The following is a 20605-nucleotide window of genomic DNA, read 5'->3' on the forward strand; positions in this document are numbered from 1 at the left end:
GTCAGGGTAAGACATGGCAGAGGTTTCAGCGTTTGCTAAGAGTGTCGTGGGAATTTAGCTAAAACTGTTAAAACTGACACCATTGGCTTTTGTTAACACATTAAGCATGGGAAAAGTGCCAGTCAGCATATCCTCCGTAGCATCAGTTCAGTTAAATCATCTGGAAGATGCATAAAACGGGATGGGGATAATAATGGCTACATTTCCAACACATGGGGAGGCAGAGGGGAGAAGGCCAGTGGTTACCATTTACCATTACCATTTTCTTACCATTTTGGTAAGAAAGACAAATGATTCCTTTAAGATATAGCTCCCAACAAGGGAAATTAGGTGGGGAGGGCATTTTTATCTGCCTTGCTATATTCCGAAAGATCTTTTAGGGCGGGAAACTAAGTTCACGTCCTCTTGCTTGATGCCAAGATTTGAGGAGGACAGCCACTGATGCACGCGGGTTGGGCTGAAGTAAAATTGGAAGACCTGTCTCAAACGTTCTGCTTTAAGTAGACTGACTCAATTATTACTTCAGAGTTAGGTGAAGTGAGAAAAAGCAGAAATTCAGATGTTTACCCAGCGAGATGAACTAAATCAAACGCAAAGGCGCTCTTGTTTCTTTACAAAATCTTCAAACGAACCCAAGAAGCTGAACCTTGTCTTGACCTGATTCCTCTCAAGAAGTAGATCAAAAGAAAAGAAAATTGAGAGCTTGACAATGACATGCGCTTCCAGCAATAAATGGGTATGAGCTCTTGGTGACCAGAACAACACTGTATTGAAATGGCAGCCTATGCTTCCTTGGACAAAATTTTTCTTTCTTTTCTTTTCTTTTCTTTTTTTTTTTTTTTTTTGGCAAACATTTTGATCGGAGGTGAAGGATTTCATCCTCAGGACCCTCTGACTAGTAAATGAAAAATTACATGTTTGTGTCATAGGAAGATTTATGTTTACGTTTGAAGAGCACAAAGACATTGCAGTGTTGCCCAAGAGTGCTGGAAAATGCAATGTTTTTCTAACATAACACTATCCGTGTGCTTTGCAAGACCCTAGGAAATGAATATTCTTTGGAAGTTAGGAAGTCCCCTGGTGGTCATTTTTCCCTAGGGCACAGAAAACTGAAATTCTGTCCTCAGGTCTCCCCACTAGCTCCCCACCTGAAGAAAAGCCTTCAATGTGGCAAGTCTCTATCAAGCAGATAGTCACTGCCCTTTGGCAGAGATTGGACCCTGTATGTACCTCTCTCTACGTCAGGATTTACACTCTGCAGAGGCTCCCTTTGCTGGTCATCTGACCTGGGATTTGTTGGTCAGCTTCCAGGAGAGTGTTTAGCCCATAGGTTAAGGTGCGTTTAATTTAAAGCCTTTCTTGGCTCCCTAGTTATCTGTAAATGATTACTCCATGCTCAGATTTTCCAGTAATAGACTCTAAGGAATATCGATAAAATAAGCACCAGTTTTCCAACTATAGCGCCATGACCCTCTCTAAACAACAACACCACTGACTGTAGGTGACCAGTGTAACTTTCCAACATTCCGTGTGCTAGGATGTTTTTGCTCATTTGCACCTGTCTGGTTTAGCTGATAAAACACAGACACAGAATTAAGGGCAAAAACAGACATTTGTTGCCAAGAACTGTCTTTCTACTAGGCAAACATTATCTTGTATAGCTTAAAACACTAAATGTTTTTCTTAAAGGGCTGCTTCCATCTTTCTCCCACATCACACCAAAAAGAGAACATATGGAAGAATGAGCTTGCTTGGACCAAAAGGATCCTTTTCTTTTTCTTTTTCTTCCTTTTTTTTTTTTTTAATTTTTTTTGGCTTCAGGAGCAAAGCAGTCACACAGGCACAGCACCTCATCAAATAAACCAGACTGACACCATTTGGACTTTACCAACCTAATTTCCTAGATCTTTCAAGTCCTCACATTCGATCCCTGGCTATTACCAAACACAGGCATGTCACCAGGCACAGCACCTGGGTCATTCAGGCACATTGTTACTGACTTTTTAAATGATTTTTTTTTTTAAATCAAGCAGTTGCCATAAATGTTGTCCAAACTCAGAACACCCTTCTCATTCCCAAGTAAAATGGATTGAAATAAGGTCATTGAAACTGGCCTCATTATTGGCAGCCTTCGATGGAATAAAAGTTAACTAACTCATGGCCTAATTTTTAACCTTTCTTTCCTCACTGCCCATCTCAAGAGTTCCTGGGACTTCTCTTTTGCAGACCAGGAGAGCAGTACTTTTGTGAAAAAGACGTGGCTTCCAAGCTTCAGAATGGCTAGGCAATGGAACCTTGAGACAACCAGTCCCGGAAAGGGAGGAAAGAAATAGAGGTAATTGACTACAAAACTGCCATCTATGTTAGCCAATCCATGGACACTTGCATTGTTTTCAAGATTTCCACTGATACTTTACAGTAGCGTTTCTTTTACAAGTTATTTTTTAGCATCTAACAAAAATACCGGAAGCATCCATTAACACTACTTTGCAATAGTTTCTATTAGTGCCAGAAATAAAATTCAGGAGACAGTTACTTAAGAGAGTCCTATTTCACATGTGTCCTTTAGTTTGTTTTTTAAAAGCAATTCTAATTAACTATTCTAATAGGTTATGGTAATTCAGTTCCAAAGTTATTAATCTGCCTACAAGCAAAATCACACCTGCTAGAGATGTTCACGTTGTTATCAATAGATATGCAAATATCCTTGGTATTGACCTTCCCCTGACACTAACATAACGGGAAAACTTAATTAGCATCTGATGCCTCACAAAACTTTGAAATACATCTAGTGTCAACACATACTCTGAATAATATTTTCTACACTTACAGCCCTCTTCTTCAGCATTTCCAACATAGCACTGAAGAGACGATATTCCCCAAAGCTAATTTTCTAGCAAATATCATGGCCATGCTTTGTGACATCATAGAAACTTCCCTAATAACTGTGAAATCCTAGATAGAAATTTATTACCATGTCAAGTTGATATTAAGAGATGAGCTTGGTCATAACTACCAAGAAGCAAGAGCCCCGTTATTCAGAAAGAGGTTAACCTTCGGGAATAAAAGATCAAAGATGAAGAAAATACCAAGCATGACTATAAGGTGATAAGATGGATTTTCTTGTGTATCTTGTAAACTGGCTCCAACAGTTAAAACCAGAGCTTTAAAGGTGTTCTAAGCAAGAATGGTGTTGTTTAGAATAAATTGATAGCCGTCGGTGGTGATTATTTAAAGAGTAACCTTCATTTCATATATAAGTACCATCATTTTAAGATTAAAAGTGACATGAAATATATAATATTTGAAAATTTCTTTGTAAAGTTTTCTTAAGATACTTTCCGTCAAATATGCTAAATAATAAGAAAGCCAAAATTTCTTTCATGTTATACATTTCTATTATTTAAAAACTTAAAAGAAAAAGAAGAAACATTTTTCCCCTGATGGTAAGGACCAATAGATATTGAAAGTTGCCAATATCACCTGTAATAAATTCAACCATCAAACTTCACATGACTCTAAGGCACAGAAATATTTTAGAAGGCAACTGTTCAATTTGTCCTTTTACTAAGTGATGCAATCAGTTATACCAATAAGATGGTAAATATTTTCACTAGTACACAAAACAACCTTTTGGTTGGTTTATAATTACAAGAATGATGCTAACCGAATCCCTTGCTTTGTTTCAATATCCCTTGTTAGTACCATAGACCTCTCAGCCTCTCTTGTTTTTCTCAAAAGCAATTTAGAAAATGCTTGTATTTTAGACAAAAGGAGAACATTTGGTGAAAGAAAATTCATCATTAGGTATCTAGAGGTTTGTTAATAGAAAAGGCAACTCCCACAGTGTATCCTAGTGCTCAAGCCAGACACACATGCTCAGGACCAGCAAGCTGCCTTCACAGTGGGCCAAAAGTCATTATCATAATTTTATATTACATAGACTACATTGAAAATTTAATATATCCCAGCAAAAAGAGACAAAAGACATTTTGCATAATGCTTCTGTGAGCGCACTCTCTCTTGCTACTCTTTTAGCCACCCCATGCAGATAATCACACCAGGAAAAAGAAGTTCATTACCTAAGCCAAATCAAAATTAGGCTTTTCTTTTTGATAGGGAACTTCATTAGTAAGCCCTGTCTTATACAGCTGGGAGATTTGATGAATCTATCTTAGAGTAATAATTCAGTACAATCGGCTACAATTTTACTTTAAGTTTTACATCTTTATTAAGAAAAGTAGAAATATATAAACTGGATACACATAGGTGGATCTTTCAAGATGTTAAATCGAGATGCTAACTAAAATCACTTGGGGATATTTAAAACATTCTGGAGTGATAGAAGTAACCCAGGTGAGAAATGCAACTTTGCCACGTAGCTACCCAGGATTAAGGGTTTCAATGGGGAGAAAGAAAAAAAAAATCAAAGAAGCCAAAGCTGAAACTTTAAGGTAAGAAAAACGGGTGTTTACTGAAACTATTCAAATGAAAACATCTTCGAATTTTAAAGTTAGCCTTTGATTAATAAGAAATCACTGGGGGAAAGAGTCATTCTAGAATTCTTCCTAAGAGAAGGGCTAAAGATCTATTTGTCCCTACATGCTGTCCAAGAAAATATCCATGGCAGTGCTGAGTCTCCGTTTATATCATACGAAACTCAGTTATCCCACAGACATGGAACAAAGAGCTCCATTCGCCCCTTTGTGTGACCCGTATGTAAGTGCACCAGCATGCAGGAGCTCCGCTGGCTGCGGACCACTGTCAATGGAACTCCTCCAAGACTGCACCCTTTCACGCTGCAAAAAACCTATGTCCACAGCCCTGCTTTAGGACATGGTTTCCACACTGTGCTCCTAGCTCACCTGGACGTCTGTAACCAGAACTCAAGCCTCGATATGCAGGGTTTCTTTGGCCATCGTCCATTCTGCTTTTTCCTAAACGATTCAACCCAGCTAGCCTTCCAGAGAAACAGCAGTCTTACTTTGCCATGTCTCCTCCTTCTTAAAGATATCCATGAATTTCCCCCCAGTACTTACTTTAGTATCATTGAAAGGAGAGTCCTGAATTCCTGAAGGTTAAGACTTTTTATAAAACAGAGACGATAACATAACTTCCTATGGACCTCCTTGGCGTGGGATCAACCTACAGTTTTTGTTAATCTTCAATAGTGGGCAAAGTCTGTGGCAAAACATCAAGAACAACACAAACAACAAGCAAACCTCTTCCACCTGCTACTCGATGTCACTTTCCCCACATTCAAATGGAAAGAGAGCTCAAGAGACAAATCTCCATTTGACTTAAGCTTGACTCAGTCACTGGGCATAAATGGCCCAAATGACAACTCCTGACTTCCCATACTGTAATGCTCAGAGCATTCAGAAACATGAACAGCATTATGAATTCTGCCTTCCCCATAGGTTTGATTTGACTTTTACAAATTAATAACATGCTCTATTTTATTTCTTTCTAATGTTTAATCTTCTTCTGAAAATGCTATAGTTCCTGGTAGTTTGGTGCCATGGGAAGAGGTGGAAAGTAACAATAAAGCTATTTCAGACATTTTAAGCCAGGCAACATGGGAAACCTTTAGAAAGAGAGATGATTACCATAGTTAGCATTTATGAAGTCTCAACTGTATCAGGCATGGTACTAAATGTTTTTTTCTTCTTTCCTTAAAACAACCCTATTACGTTATGAAGTTATTCCTATTTTAGGGGTTAAAGGTTGGGTTACTTGCCCCAGGTCACACAGCTAGCAAGTGGAAAGGCTTGCCTTTATACCCATTACTCTGACTCTAGTGAATATATTCCTAATCACCGTGTTCTCCAACCCTCCCAAGCATGTTATTAATGAGCAGGAAATCAAAAAAGTTGCTGAAATTTCATAATTGTCACATAGCACATTTATGAAGATGCACTGCCAGGTGTCCTTTGGGCCAGGAGATATAAAAAGCATTTAGATATGAAGAAAATGAGCAGGGAGCCCTATAGAAAAATGGGAAGGATAAAGAAAGAGATATGTATGAAATATAAGCATATTTGATTCCATAAATTTGTTCTGAAAACAAAACAAAACAACTACCAGTCACTCCACCATCTGCTTTTACAAAGCACACCTTTATTAAAAAACAAACTCACTTTTCTAGTCCTTGTGACTTGGCCCGGTTAACCATAACTGATAGTTCTGTAAAGTCTCACGAAAGTCACCTTGTAGCACTTTGCAGTCCACCTTCCTATAACCAAAAAAGTTAGATAGATCAAGGACCAGCTCTAGTCTTCTGTCCTCCTTGCTGACTCAGTGGTATGATACTCTACTGGTCCTTAGTGTCTCTACAATTTGTCTTTCTCATATGACTTTTTATCCTTGTTACATTACATTAGGATCATCTTTTTCTATGTGTCTTACACCCTGCTCGCAACCAGATTTTATACTCCTGGATGGCAGGAGACATATCTTACGTGTTTGTGAGTAAAAACAAAACAAAACTGGATGCTCAAAAAAAAAAAAAAAGTGTGCAAAGACAACGGGCGTGAGATTACATAGGCATTGTATATAGGACACATACCATAACTCTTGCTCTTTTTTGTTTCTTTTCTTTTGAATCTTGAGAGAATACAGAGCACAGCAAATATTCTAAAATTTGAATTTATAATGGCACCAATACATATTGGTGCACCGTTAACAAAACAACTGCCAAGAAAATGATAAAAAACCCAACAAACACGAATAAGAGCAAACACAAAAATAATATCAACAATTAACAAAACGAGGGAAAACAAGGGTCTCAAAATTCATCTTTTCTATGAAAGTGTAATAATATTGTCTAAAGTAGCATTTTTATATATTGCATAAGAAATCTGTAGGTTATACGAGCCCTTGATACTTGGCCATAAAACCAATCAATCATCATCCTGAGAGGGACCAAATATGTATGTAAGTATACTTAAATTCCCCTCACATTCAACTGCAACTTAATCCAAGTTCAGAAAATCCAGTTCAGCTATTTTCTCTTTCAACAGATTTCCACATGTTATTAGAAGTACACAGTTAACCAGGTTTCATGCAGTAGACAAAATGGCATTGTGGGATTACATTAGTTCGACAGCTGCTTTATGACTATAGCTTCCAGACCAATTTATTTAATATTGATCTTTAAACAAACATCAGTACAAATAAATTTGAGCACTCCAGTCCCGAGATTTTATATCTATAAAAGAGGCCTATATTCAGAAAAGCAGGGCTGCTTGTATTTCTGCCTTTGATTCTGTTTTCTTTGATCCTACCAGGTATCAAATACATCAATGCCAAATTAAAACAAATCCATCTTCAGATAACACTCTGTTTATAATCTTTCGTGCAGAAAGAATTTTTCTATCAATAACTTCCAGCAAGCGTTTTAACTGATCTTTTTATAGCTTTATTCTCTCTGACGGCTACAAAAGGCAGCAGTGCCCTGTCCTGACTTGAGCAGCATACCCGGCTCTACCTGGAATATCTGCCAGGAAGGGCTGAGTTCCATTTCCCCATCCCCGCCTCCGTGCATGCAGCTTGTGGTCTTTAACGATTCTAACCTGGCGGCAGGGACGCACCAAGATCCAGCTACCCCCTGCTGAGAAAATTGCTGCACAAAGCTAGGGGTTCAGGAGGCCAATCACAAGACTTTTACGGGACTACAGTTGACCATTTGGAGGAGGGGACAGCTGGGTGCTAAATATAAATGGGACAAAAGACTTAGATAGGGAAATAGATAATGAATCCTGGGATTAAACACTCGATTCAATTAGGCCGGCATATATGAATGGGAGGCATAAATGGACCCAACATAATTATTTGCACAGGACTTATTTATGCCCTTCTTAGTTATCCTGATTGAGTACAGATATGAGGCTCACCAGGAGATGGATATTCCCGTGGTCTGGAACTGGGATAAAGTTCAAAGTTTTTGGTCACAATTCATTCATGTCTGCCATCTGCTTTATGTTCATTGAGGGCTACTGATTATATTGATCTCTCAAAGAAATAAAGTTTCTTCCCTGTTCTTTTCTTTTCCCTCCCTCCTTCTTCTTCCCCTCCACCCCTTCCTTCCTTCTTTTCTTCTAAATATAAATATTCTGGAAACAGGGTAAGTCGATATAAAAGTCTTTATGGGAAATTAAAAATCCTTTAAGCAAAATATTCAGCCCTTTTCCAGACACCTTGAACCTGTACTATCCAAGGAAGATATATCCGCTCTGAAATTGTAAGATAATTGTTTTCTGTGAGTTATGAATTTCAGGCAGTGAAGGATTGTTTTAAAGAACATCTGAGTTTAAAAAAAAAATCTTCTTACTTTGTCATAAATTAGGGCTCAAGGAGAGATGAGAGGACATGTTATTTGAATGTTTAACATCAGAAATGCATAAAAGATACAATTATTTAAGACTACTGTTCCTCAGTCAATCTAATGGCTTGATGCTATAAATAAAGCAAATCTATTATTTATATAAGTACCAGCTTCCACTATGCCCCCCTTCCAGTGCACTGACATAAATGAACTTCGAGCATTAAACAAATGTACAGAGTAGGAACCACATCTATTTTATCTTCCCAATTTGAAAGGACTCTTCCTTCTTCACCAAACCCTTAAAACTATTCATATTCTACAGACAGGTGAGAAGCACCCAGGTGGCCAAATTAGTCTATTCTCTTGCCCCCTGGGGAACAGGGTGACGTTTAAGATACTCGTCCACATTGCTGCTGAACCTTAGAGAGAGAAGGCAGATCCTCCATATAACTGAAAGGCGAGCAGAAGTATCGCCATGGAATCTCTAAGATGCTACGGTTGGGCCAGCCAAAATGGAAGGCCTTTCAACCTGGGTGTGTTGTGGCGTGAATACAGAATGATTTTTCTTCCCTCATAGAATTGCTGAGAGGATTAATTGGTAAAACATATGTAAATCAGCTTTGATAACCAGATATCAAGCCAATGTAAGGTTCATATTCTTTTATAACTCACAATTATCATGATAAGGTATCTAGGGAGGCAATATTTTTATTCAAGAAAGTCCACATTTTATAGTTAATAGAGGCTTTGTGTACTGGCTGATGTTTAAGCCAGAATAAAGGCTGAGATAGATAGAAGAGCTGGTCTTCCCTTTTTGTGCATGCCCCACCCTGGCGTTCCATCTACACATCACTAACTGAAGTCTCCTAAGGCATCATTCCAACTGAAAACTCGATGCTTTTGTATGTCATCCCCATTGCACCATTTACTTGGCTAATTCTCAAGGAGGTGGGGACAGGCAGGTGAAGGGAAGATCTGTCCCAGTCCCGGGTGCTCAAACCCACAATGATAACCTGTAATGAAAGATGAGTCAATGGTACCCATGAGACAGGTCAGTCATGATAACCGATGGTGTAAGTCACAGACAACAGCTATGTTCTGGGCAGAGAAAATGCTGAGAACCATTGCTCTGCAAACACCTCCATTAATACCTTTACAATAGTGAGCCTATAATGTTTTGCCTTCTTACCTATGGGCCATAAGCAATCTGAGATATACTCAGCACATCTGTGTACTCCCAATAGGTGACAGAGTCCCTAGCATAGACCGGAGGATGAATGAATGAGCACAGGCTAGAGGAACAACTTCAGAGGAGAGGTAATGATGGTTTTGGAACTACAATATATGAGCAGTTTGAAGGAACTAGTGGATGTTGATCTTAGAGAAGAATCAAGAGAAGAAGCATGTCAGCTGCAGCAAAATACACAAAGGACTTTATAGTAGAAAAAAGATTTGTTTTCTCCATGTGGATTAGTGGATGGAAATTTCAGAGATAGGCTTAGAGTGTCCTGAGATTCCCTCCTTTCCTTCATCATCCACATCTACTGGGTCATAACTGCTAAATATTTCTGTTTTGTTTCTTCTCCAATTCCACTGCCAGAGTCTTAGTTCTGGCCTTCATCTACATCTCTTGGGCTATGCATACTTCCCTGCATGTGGTCTCTCACTCATTTAATCCCACTCTCTAGTCTGGCCCAGGTCTTAGTATGTTGTCCCCTATTAAAATCTCTCAGAAGCCTCTCCACTGTCCTCAAAAGAAAACTCAACTTCCTTTGCTTGGAAACAGGTCTTTGATGATCTGTTATCTTCCTGAGTATGTTAACTCTATACTTTAGACATAATCTTCTCTCTGACTGAATACCTTTCTTACCTGGCCCTCCTGGGTAACTTGTCCATATCATTCAAGATTCTGTTCAGAAATCTCCTCTTTTATAAAGCCTTCCTTGACCCTCTCAGGCATGTTCATTCAATCACTTCTCAGTCTTCAGAGAACATCTTGTGAATTATTATCATTATCTTGAGGAAAGGTAATATTCTATTTACCTTTGTATCCCCAATAAGCAGTTGAGTAAATAAATGAAAAACTGAGTGATGCATGCTTTAAGTAGAGGCTCAAAAACTTGGACCAGTGTCCTTTAGGAAGTAGTGAGTCTTTAGGTATTCAGCTGGTAGGCTGCAGTAGACTTTTGCAGGTGCTTCCAACTATATCCCTCTATCCCCTCCTTCTTAGGGCTGGGTGAGAAAAGTGGGTAGGAGAGAGTGAAGGCAGGCATGTGTGTAGAAGTTGAACAGAACTTTCTAGTTCTGGGGTGTCTGGTGGCTCAGTCAATGAAGCGTCTGCCTTTGGCTCAGGTCATGATCCCAGGGTCCTGAGATGGAGTCCATTGTCAGGCTCCCTGCTCCGCGGGAAGCCTGCTTCTCCCTCTCCCTCTGCTGCTCCCTCTGCCTCTCCCCCTACTTGTGCTCTCTCACTTTTGCTCTCTTTCAAATAAATAAATAAAATCTTAAAAAAAAAAAAAGAATTTTTTAGTTCTGGCAAGCCGACTGGTCAGAAAGTCACAGCTTACTTTCATTATACACAGATGATGACCTAGTCCAGGATCTAGGTTTAAATACTAGAAAAGCCCCCTAAAACAAGCTCAGACTGTCAGGTGCGGTTAGAGAGGATTTCACTTAGTAACTTACACACAAACAAAAAACGATTTTTATAAACAAAGGTCTTAAGCAAAGTCCTTCCTTGTGGAGTGGGGGTCAGCAGATCCTGTGCTCTTGATGTGGGCTCCTAATGGTAACTTCTTACATGAGAGAACATAAACGCTAACATACCATTCTATTGCTTACATAGATCTCCCAGTGTATTAAAGAGTAGTCACTCAAAAGTATTTTTTTTTTTTACAAATCCATACTGCAGAATCTTTCTACACATTTTTTTAAGCACTAGCCATCTGGAAGATCACAGAGTTCTATGCGTAGGCATTTATTTAGTGCACTACAAAGGCAATTTAGAAAATTGTACTTTAGTGATCCTCCAAACTTAATGCCCCTCCCTAAGTGCCTAACCAATTACCAAGGGGATGTTTTTACTGTTAGAGAGAATTTAACTTTAAAAAACGTTTTAAATCTGGTACTAATGAGAGGCTAGAAAATTATGATCTTGTGTCATGGTAAGTGGAAGAATGTCCTTTAACAGAAAAATTCTCTGTCTGCCTATATTCATCTTGAAGTTCTGCACACAGGTCTAAGATAAGCTATGGATTTCACTTCACGAAGACTCGATTGAAATTCTTTTTTCCTATCCCTGAATGTAGCCTTTGACTACTTTTAATACTTTGTTGGCATTAGTAAAAATAGCTTAATTACTAGAGATAAGGTTAGAAGGCAAAGTTACAGGCTACTACTCTAGGAGAGTCACTGGGAAAACCGTGATGGAAGTTACTCTTAATAAAAACCTCACCAACATGCCCCCAAACACTGAAAAATGTGTGGGTATCTATCTTTGAACACAAACCATGAGATCTTTAAAAAATAATTACCTACAAATGGTAAAGCAGTGAGTTATGATAAGAGGTGCCTACAGTTTTAAATGTGAATATTTTAATAGTGTTGATGTCTGTGCTTATTATATATTTTGGTATAGGTAGTGATATTGCTAAGATATCTTAATGCTGTCAGTGTGGAGAATGTTGGTCAGCTACAATTTCAAGTTGTATGTCACCTTAACTACTATTTTAAATAATTCACTTGGTCACACAAATGAAAATCATATTGTCACAGTTCTCTAACGAAAATGTGTGCTTTTAAATTAAAAATGTACTTCCTATACTATCTATAAAAATTCCATCACAGCCAGGATTTATGAAGTCATGGGGAAGCCTGCTCGGTCCTGCCCCCTTTCCTGTTATCTTCACGTACCAGGAATAATGAGAAGCTTGACAACATGGCTTTAGGTTGGGATTAAAAGCCTAAAGCTCTCCCCACTCTGGTTTTATGGGGGCTGGCTGCTAGACTTCACAGGACCTTGCTGAAACGACCTGTCTACTTCAACTCCACATGGCCCCACTCCGGCTAGGCCTTTGGATCAAACCCTTCTCCTGTGAATACAGACAGCGTCTGGGAAACTGCGGTGTGGATGTCTCCACAGAGAATCACAGATGCTGTCAGGCCCGAACGTCATGCTCAAACATTTGATGCATTTTAAAAAGGGATTCAGCCTCAGACTCAAATAGGCAGATGGATCGTCTAACACTTCAAAGGCTTTAGCAGGATTGCAGTTTTCCCTTTGTCCCATAACCCATTCTGCTTCTCCTCCTTCTCCACGATGTGCCTCGGCACAGTGCTAAAGGAAGTGACAAAGTGTCACCAATCCTAATAGCAAGTACTCGGTGGAACAAGCACAGGTCCATTAACCCCCTTATACCATACTGAGTTTTCCAGTTCTAATATCGATGGTTCCAAGAGTTCAGGGATGGACAAAGGAACAAGGAGTCACAGAGGTGGTGACAAGATGAAAAAGAAGGAAGAAAACACTTGGTTCTATGTTCGGCTGTCCCCATAGAAGAGTGAGCATGTTCCCTGAGAGCCGATTCCCATCAGCAAAGTTATGGTATCCCAGATTACAAGAATTTTTCCTTTCATTCTAGTTCAAGCCATTCAGGGAAAAGCCAGGAATGCAAAATGAACTTTCTCTTAAAAGGCTTTATTACTACAATTCTTAAATCAATCATTTAATTAGAAACTCGCTGTGACTTGAAGTTGCTTATCCCTACACAAGGTCAAAAATCGCTACTGCTGTTTCTCCATGAATTAGTCACTGGAGTTTATACCAGTTGGTCAACTGACATGGAATGTGGACAGAGGATTTTCCCTGGGGACATCTAGAAATAGGTGCATATCTGAGTCATGCACCTAACTCTGATGAGGCCTGAATGTCAAGAAAACGTTGAGGGTTCTAAGGAACCCTGAGGTAGAGGTGAAGTAGAGGGGGCAGAACAGGCAAAAGTAGGTTTCAAAAGTTTTAGTCAATCAATCAGTCAAAATTCTTATTATAAGCCAGCGTGTCAACTTCACCCCAAATACAGTGGGAAAAGGAAACTTTATCTGGCTTCTAATCTTTTGAAATTTAATGGGATGGTGGAGATAATATTTACTTGTACAAAACCACTTGTAAATAACCCAAATCAGATATAGACAGGTTAGGATTGCCAGGTATAGAAAAGGTGAGACAGGCTGTGTCTTTAAAGAAGAGCATCTATTTAAGAGAGATGGTGGGGGGCGCTTGGGTGGCTCAGTTGTTTAAGCGTCCAACCCCTGATTTCGGCTCAGGTCATGATCTCAGGGCCGTGAGATCGAGCCCAGGGCCAGTCGGGCGGCATGCTGGGTGTGGAGCCTGCTTAAGAGTCTCTCACTTCTTTTCCCTCTGCCCCTCCCCCACTCTAAAAAAATAAACAAAACCCTCATTGGTATCTTTAAAAAAAGAGAGAGAGAGAGATGGTGGAATATATTTTTGGATAAACTCAGAGGAGATTAAGCTAAAAAAAGACCTTAAAATTGTCTAGTACAAACACCTTTAAAAATAAGATGAAACTGACTTGTTTAAAGTGTTTAGGTCAGAAGGGAAGAGCCCGATTGAGAGTCCAGTTCACATCAACCAGTCCTATCATCTTTCCACAATGTCCTTCCTCTGTGTACATGCATTCTACTCTGAGAATTTCACTGTATAAAAATCTACATGTAATGTTTTCTACTTAAAAAGAGACATTTCCTCATGCTCATTTACCTCTTCAGAGCAGAGAGGCAAAAGTCACATATGTACATACATATATAAATAGGAAGTATTTTGAAAAAGTCTAAGAACCAAAGTGGAAAGACTAGACCTGGTTTAATTCATTAAGGTCTTGACTTAAATTTTATATTCTATCTACAGTCACACTTCAGGCAAGAGTATTTTTTTCATGTGCTGATTATTTTAATTTGCAAAGGTTAGTACCCTTGATACACCTCACAATTTAAAATATACATGCTACAAGGATGGGTTAACCTGCTGATGGGTATTAAAGAGGGCACGTTCCGCATGGAGCACTGGATGTTATACACAAACAATGAATCATGGAACACTACATCAAAAACTAATGAAAAAAATAAATAAAAATACATGCTGCATTTTAAAATAGTTGAGAATTAAAAATATATATATGTTGGGGTGTCTGAGTGGCTCAGTTGGTTGAGCAACCAACTCTTGATTTCAGCTTAGGTCATGATCTCATGATCTCAAGGTCCTGGGATCCACCCCCGCGTTGGGGTCCACATTCAGCAGGGAGTCTGTTTGAGAATTCTCTCTCTCCCTCTCCCTGCCCCCCCACTCATGCTCTCTCTCTCTCTCTCTCTCTCAAGTAAATAAATAACATTTGTTAAATGCCATTAAAAAGATAAGTAGAAAATAATATACTGAAATTCAAATATCTCATAGCCTTAAAACATGAAGAGTTCTTTTAATTCAATAGGAAAATGACAAATACTAGTTTTTAATGGACATAAGACATGAATAAGGAAACTCTAGAATACCAAATAGAAATGGTGACTAAAACATGAAAAACTCAATCTACTTGTAATAAAAAATTGAAAATTAAAATGAGGAATTGTTGGCACATAGCCAATGGAGGTTTTTTTTAAAATTAAAAATGTCAATTTTTAAAAAGTGTATTATTCAGTGTGGTCAGGGGCATGAGAAAATGGGTCCTCTCACATACTGAGGGAGATGTGTATCAGTGTAACTGTTCTGACCAGAAATCTAAAAATCCACCTGAAGAGCATTAAGAATATTCTAATACTTTGTTACTCTTAATAATTTATCTTAACTGTGGGTGCAGTTTAGTTAAATGAATTAATGCATTTGGTTAGAACAGTACTAAAAAATAATAAGCACTCAATAAATGTTAATGATATAGTGAATCTATTTGAAGAATATTTAATGATGTATGTACATTGTATAATAATATCAAGAAATACAGAAAACACTTAAAATATATTGTATAGTACGATTATACACAGCTTTGAAGTATATATGCATGTGTGTATATATCTACATAAATTAAAAAAAAAAGACTCCAGAAAGAAAAACTTGAAGACTCCATATCAAAATGTTATCATCTGGCTGTTAAGAGTTAAGGCTGTATGTAATTTAATTTCTTTTGTTTTTCCTTGCATTTTCCAAATGGGCCAGAATCAGAAAAGATGCCGATTATTCAAAGAACAAAATAAGGATAGTTTTTCTACATCTTTCTTCTCTGATTTGTGGGGAAGGGAGCTTCGGAGGAAAGGAAACACCAGTACATATGAAACCCCTAAAGCACTAAAAAGGGAAGCTCCATAAAACACTATAGGAGGCTGAAAAACGTAGGGAAGAAAAGGGAGAGGAAATGAAATAAGAAGAGACAACAATCCCAAGGAGAACAGCGAAAGGAGCAGTCGCCACGGAGCAGAAGACGGACGTGGTTTTCTGCAAGTCTGCCCACCAAGAGCAGTTTGCCAGGTCACCCTGTTCACAAGAGCCTTCGTTGTAACAAGTAGGAAGTGCTGCCACTTCGGCTGCTTTAGGATACAGTTACAAGAAAATGGTTAAAGGTAACTGAGAAGCTGATCATTATCAATTAAGCTGTGCTCACTTGGCATGGCGGGGTATATACTACAAAGTGAGCTAAACCGCTTCTTCCACGACAATTTTCTTTGTATTTCATTCACAGTACATTTATTTTGCTACGGTGCCCAAAGTTTGGATAACCTCAGAATCCAGGCATGTCCTGGGGGCAGGGGAGAGAGAAAAATGTGATTTAATGATCGATGTACGGGGCTTAAGGATCCTCCTATTACTGGCCGAGGAAAGCATCTGAACTAGGAAATGTCTAAAGCAGAAGTGTTGCTTTCTACGGAGAAGTGACTAATATTGAATAGCAACGGAAGAAAATGAACTTTTTACAGTTGAAGAATTGATGACGAAAGAACTATCACATCTGTGGATAATGAAGGAGTGTATTCAAGTTAGGTATACCCGGATTCACTGGGTCCGTGTAAATTTCAGAGTAGTTTGCTCCACATGCCTCAGGGGGAAAAGAAGCTGTGGACCTTGATAGGAACTGGAAAGAAGAAAAGGTCTTAAAATAGGGGTCCTTTCAATGGATGTAATGCAGAAATTTCTTATCAAGGTCAACTAAATTACACTCGCCAAGAAGGCTCCTGACCAGATACGCAGCTTTGGACAAGTTACTCAGCCTCCTTTGGCTGCTTCACTGCAGGATGACAGTATAACCAGGTTATACAGGGAAGATTAAATGAAACAAACTATAAAGTGCTAAACTTAGTGCATGGGATTCCACACACGATAACTGAAAAATAGCATACAAAATTATCAAGAGCAAAATAAGAGGTTGTTAGTCCATACTATATCAGCAAAGGGTTGAGATTCTCTGGGAGGATTGGAGATGGGGGCTGAGGGTGTACAGAGGGCACCCAACAATGCACACTTGGGAGCACTCTTATGGTTCAAGGTGGAATTCCATTAGACACAGTCTGAATTAGCCATCAAAGGGGTTCTGTCAATAGTGTGTTATTCTACCCATCTTTGCTGGCAGAGTGTGTTATTCTACCCATCTTTGCTCCGTAACATTAAATGCGGAACTCATGACAGTGAAATTGAGTAAGCTTTTGCCCATGAGAGGAGAGTGGGGAAGTATCTTTTATGAGCAGTCACCAGGGCACTATGGGAATTTTGCCTTTAGAATGTTGACCTAGATATGTTCCCAGGAGAATTAACACCCTCTGTCACTTTTACTGTCCAGAGAGTGAATGAATGAACGAATGACGCACACTTTGCTGAGTTCCACACTGCCTGATTGATTTGAAGTAAGTGATAAAGAACTCTGTTTAAGAATTCAGTTAAAAGAGCTGGGTTCATGTCTACCCAGGCACACTTGCACATACATGCACACACTCCTCTCCACATACAAACACATGTGTGCGTGTGCACGTGCCCCAACAGATTTCTTTATCACACACTCCATTCAGGTGTAGTTTATTTACTACTCTCATTGTCAGGTTTGGAAGTAAAACTTCCGCAGATAAGTTCACGCATCTGTGTTTCTTCGGTTTGTGTTCTTTACAGCACTTTGTACATTCTCATAGTGAGAAGAAAAACAGAAACCAAGGTGAGAATTCTTCTTTTGATATTTCCATTGCTTTTTATGTGAAGCAAACAAGCCATATGCCATAACGGGAATTAGAGATGGCATTTGGGGAGGTTGCCAATTTTTAGGGGAGTGTGCGCGTGCGTGTGTGTTGTTTTCTGCTAGAGTTGCTATAGTAGATAATTCGAAATAAAATTCAGCAGGTCCTGGTGTTAAATTTTGGGCACCAAACTGAATTTAGGGAGAGCAGAAGTACCAATCCTCTCTGGGGACTAGGTCTAATACCTCCTGAGGCCCCTGGCTCAGCTGTGGCAAGCTAATAAGGTTACCCTGAAGCAGATGCAGTTGTTAATACAGATGTGGCATGGGACCTCCTGAGGCAGGTCACAGTCATGATAACTCATGGTCACATGCAATATACTCATTATGAAAGCTTGTGACGGGAGCACCTCAAACTGGAGCCTCACAATGCGTCATGCTCCCTTTGTCTTCTCCCTGAGTTCACGTGAAGGAAGGCAGGCTAAGAATTTTCTTCAAACACACACACACACAGACAGAGAGAGAGAGAGAGAGAGTTTGGGGGTTTTGTTTGGGACACTTTAATGCAGAGGGTTTTAAATCATTCTGAAGCAATTAAAGTTATTTGAAAAGTATGTACAGAAAATCTCATGGAAATCGAGTGTGACAGCTGGTGTGGGGATCCAGCAAAAGGAACTGCCACTATTTATGGACACTTTGTACATAGAGGAATAGAGAGGAATGGTTCTTGGCAGCTAGTTTCAAGGTTCATGGTGTGTGGTGAAATGGCTAATACTGTGGATGAAGGCTGATTATAAATAAAATGGTATGTTTCTTCATCTCCTCCCACCGGTCATAGTCTAAAATGATGCTTTGGAGAAGACAGATACAAACTACTGCATTTCATTTTACTTCCAATCCTTTTGAAGAGAGTGAGCTGATTTGGAACTTCCAGAAATCACAGAATCTCCTGACTGAATGGAAGAGCACATGTACATTTTGCACACTGAAGCAATAACTTTTAAAATTGCATGCTGGTAACCTGAGTTAATGCAGGAAAGAGCTGAATAATGTACAGAGAGTAGGCTAAGCACTAAAAGAATCTGATTTGTTCGATATTTTCAGACTAATGGGGCACTGCAACCCTTTTGCTACTAATATTCAGATTTCTAGCCCTAGAAGACAGACAAGCAGGTTGACTTCTGAAATTCCCCAACCACTTCATTAGCAAGGATGGCGGGTTACAACATGATAAGCAGTGGCTCCTGGACACATGGGAGCTGCCTTCTGTGGGATTTCCAAACTTCTCAATCCTAGGGGCTGTGGGGGCACAGGATGGTAAATGCAGGCAAAGTTAAGTCTCCTCTGAGAATCAGGTTTTCTCAAGAGGAACTCTGTTGCTGGGGTCATCTTTTAGCTTGTGTGAGCCAATTTTCCTTCCTCTATAAGTGGTCATGAAGAGAACAATTATTGTACTCCAATTTGAAACCAAATGCTCAATGTTATAAATAGTAGCTTCCGTGAAGTTATAACTGATGGGACAAAGGTCTCACATTCATATGCAGGGATAATTATCATTCTAAGATTCTTGCAAATGAAGACCTGCAAAAAAAGATAAGCTTCAATCAAACTAAAGATAAAACAAAAGTAAGAATAATAATTGGAGGATGTAATAGCAAAGTGCAACTTCAAATATACTAGTATAATGTATGGAGACATGGGATTCTATGATAATTCAGAAAGCAACGTTTCTAAGTAACTTTTACATCACTAGATCTCCACTTCTGCAATGCATGAAAACACTATGAATTTCATCATCTAAGTGGACTCATTCATTCATTCATTCATTCTGTCCATCCATCTATCATCCATTCCATCCATCAATCATCCATGCAACAAACTTCTCCTGCATGCCAATAAATTTCAAAATGTTTTCTATCATACATCATAGATTGTAAAGTAAGTCCAATAGGGCTTGGCCCTCAGGCCAGACAGACTGTTATTTGATAAGAGTGCAGTGAAGATGACTATCAAAGATGCTTCAATAGTAAAATCCGTATCAGACTTGGGCTTGGGTTAGGGTTGGATGTGGTTCCTGGGGAAAAAAAAAAAGGTAGGAACTGAAAGAGAGTAAAGTCAGTTATCTCTGTGACTGGAATATTTTCATCACAAAAAAGATGTTTATCATAATTTAGGTAATTTAGGTTCAATTCTCCAAGCTGTATCTTACAGTGGGCACTGGGTCAGATTTTCAATCTACAGCTAACAAGGCCTGCAGGGTTTCATGTGCTAAAACCTGACTCACCTGAGCCTTAAAACATATTCATTATTTATTTAACTATTTATCTAAAGATCAAAATAAGATAGCACTTATTGTATATTTTTCTCAATTGCCCCTTACCTATTTTTATCTGTTTTCATTAGTGAGGAAACAGAGGCAAGAAGAGACTATAATTCAGGATCACACAGCTAGATAGTAGCCGAATTAGATCTAGAATGCTTGGTTTCTAAGCAATGATCCAGGGTTTATATACCTTAAGTCATACGACGTTGATTGATTTTAAATTACCAAAATTAGCATAGCCAATGATATCAGAAGAGGAAATACAGTATAGTATGAGAAATAAAATGGATCCACATATGTTCTGTACAATGCAACTATGGACTGAATCAAACAGAATAGTGCATTCTGATCAACCAAACACATAACGGACTTCATTCAATTCATAATAAAGTGATAGCATTATTTTTTACGACAGAGGTTCAAAGATTTAAAAGTTGCTGGACACACTAATTAGAATTAAGATCAGCCTGGTTTATATCAAACCCCTTTTTAGCACCATGTTATTGGTTTGGTCCGACACCATCCCCTGCAGTGTGTGGAGACAGGCCAGGAGTGTGAGGGCTGCAGAGCAGAGCAGGAAGAAAATCAACTGTGAAATTGGTAATTTTATTGAGTTTCACGGGGGGCTTTGTTGTTAAGACACAATGCAATTGGAACAGAACGCCTGTGGTAACACCATGCACACAGTATCCATTTCATGGCCAAAGGTAAACTGCCTCTAACCAAAAGTTACACATACAT

The 20605-nt window shown here is 38.9% G+C and overlaps 1 protein-coding gene across 6 annotated transcripts in view; it reads right to left on the reverse strand.

Annotated features, from left to right (window-relative positions):
- Nucleotides 1–20605, reverse strand: part of ZNF521 (zinc finger protein 521) — a 273167-nt gene that overhangs the window by 76462 nt on the left and 176100 nt on the right. Inside the window, exon 6 of one of the 6 annotated variants that reach the window (XM_027577282.1) lies at nucleotides 19015–19122. The exons of the other annotated variants lie outside the window; for them this stretch is intronic. Coding sequence (XP_027433083.1) covers nucleotides 19100–19122 — 23 coding nt within the window. The 3' untranslated portion in view covers nucleotides 19015–19099. Of the gene's footprint in view, nucleotides 1–19014; nucleotides 19123–20605 lie in introns of those variants that run through there. 6 annotated transcript variants of the gene reach the window in all.

Source organism: Zalophus californianus, chromosome 14, assembly GCF_009762305.2.
Source record: "Zalophus californianus isolate mZalCal1 chromosome 14, mZalCal1.pri.v2, whole genome shotgun sequence".
In the NCBI taxonomy this organism is placed as follows: Eukaryota; Metazoa; Chordata; class Mammalia; order Carnivora; family Otariidae; genus Zalophus; species Zalophus californianus.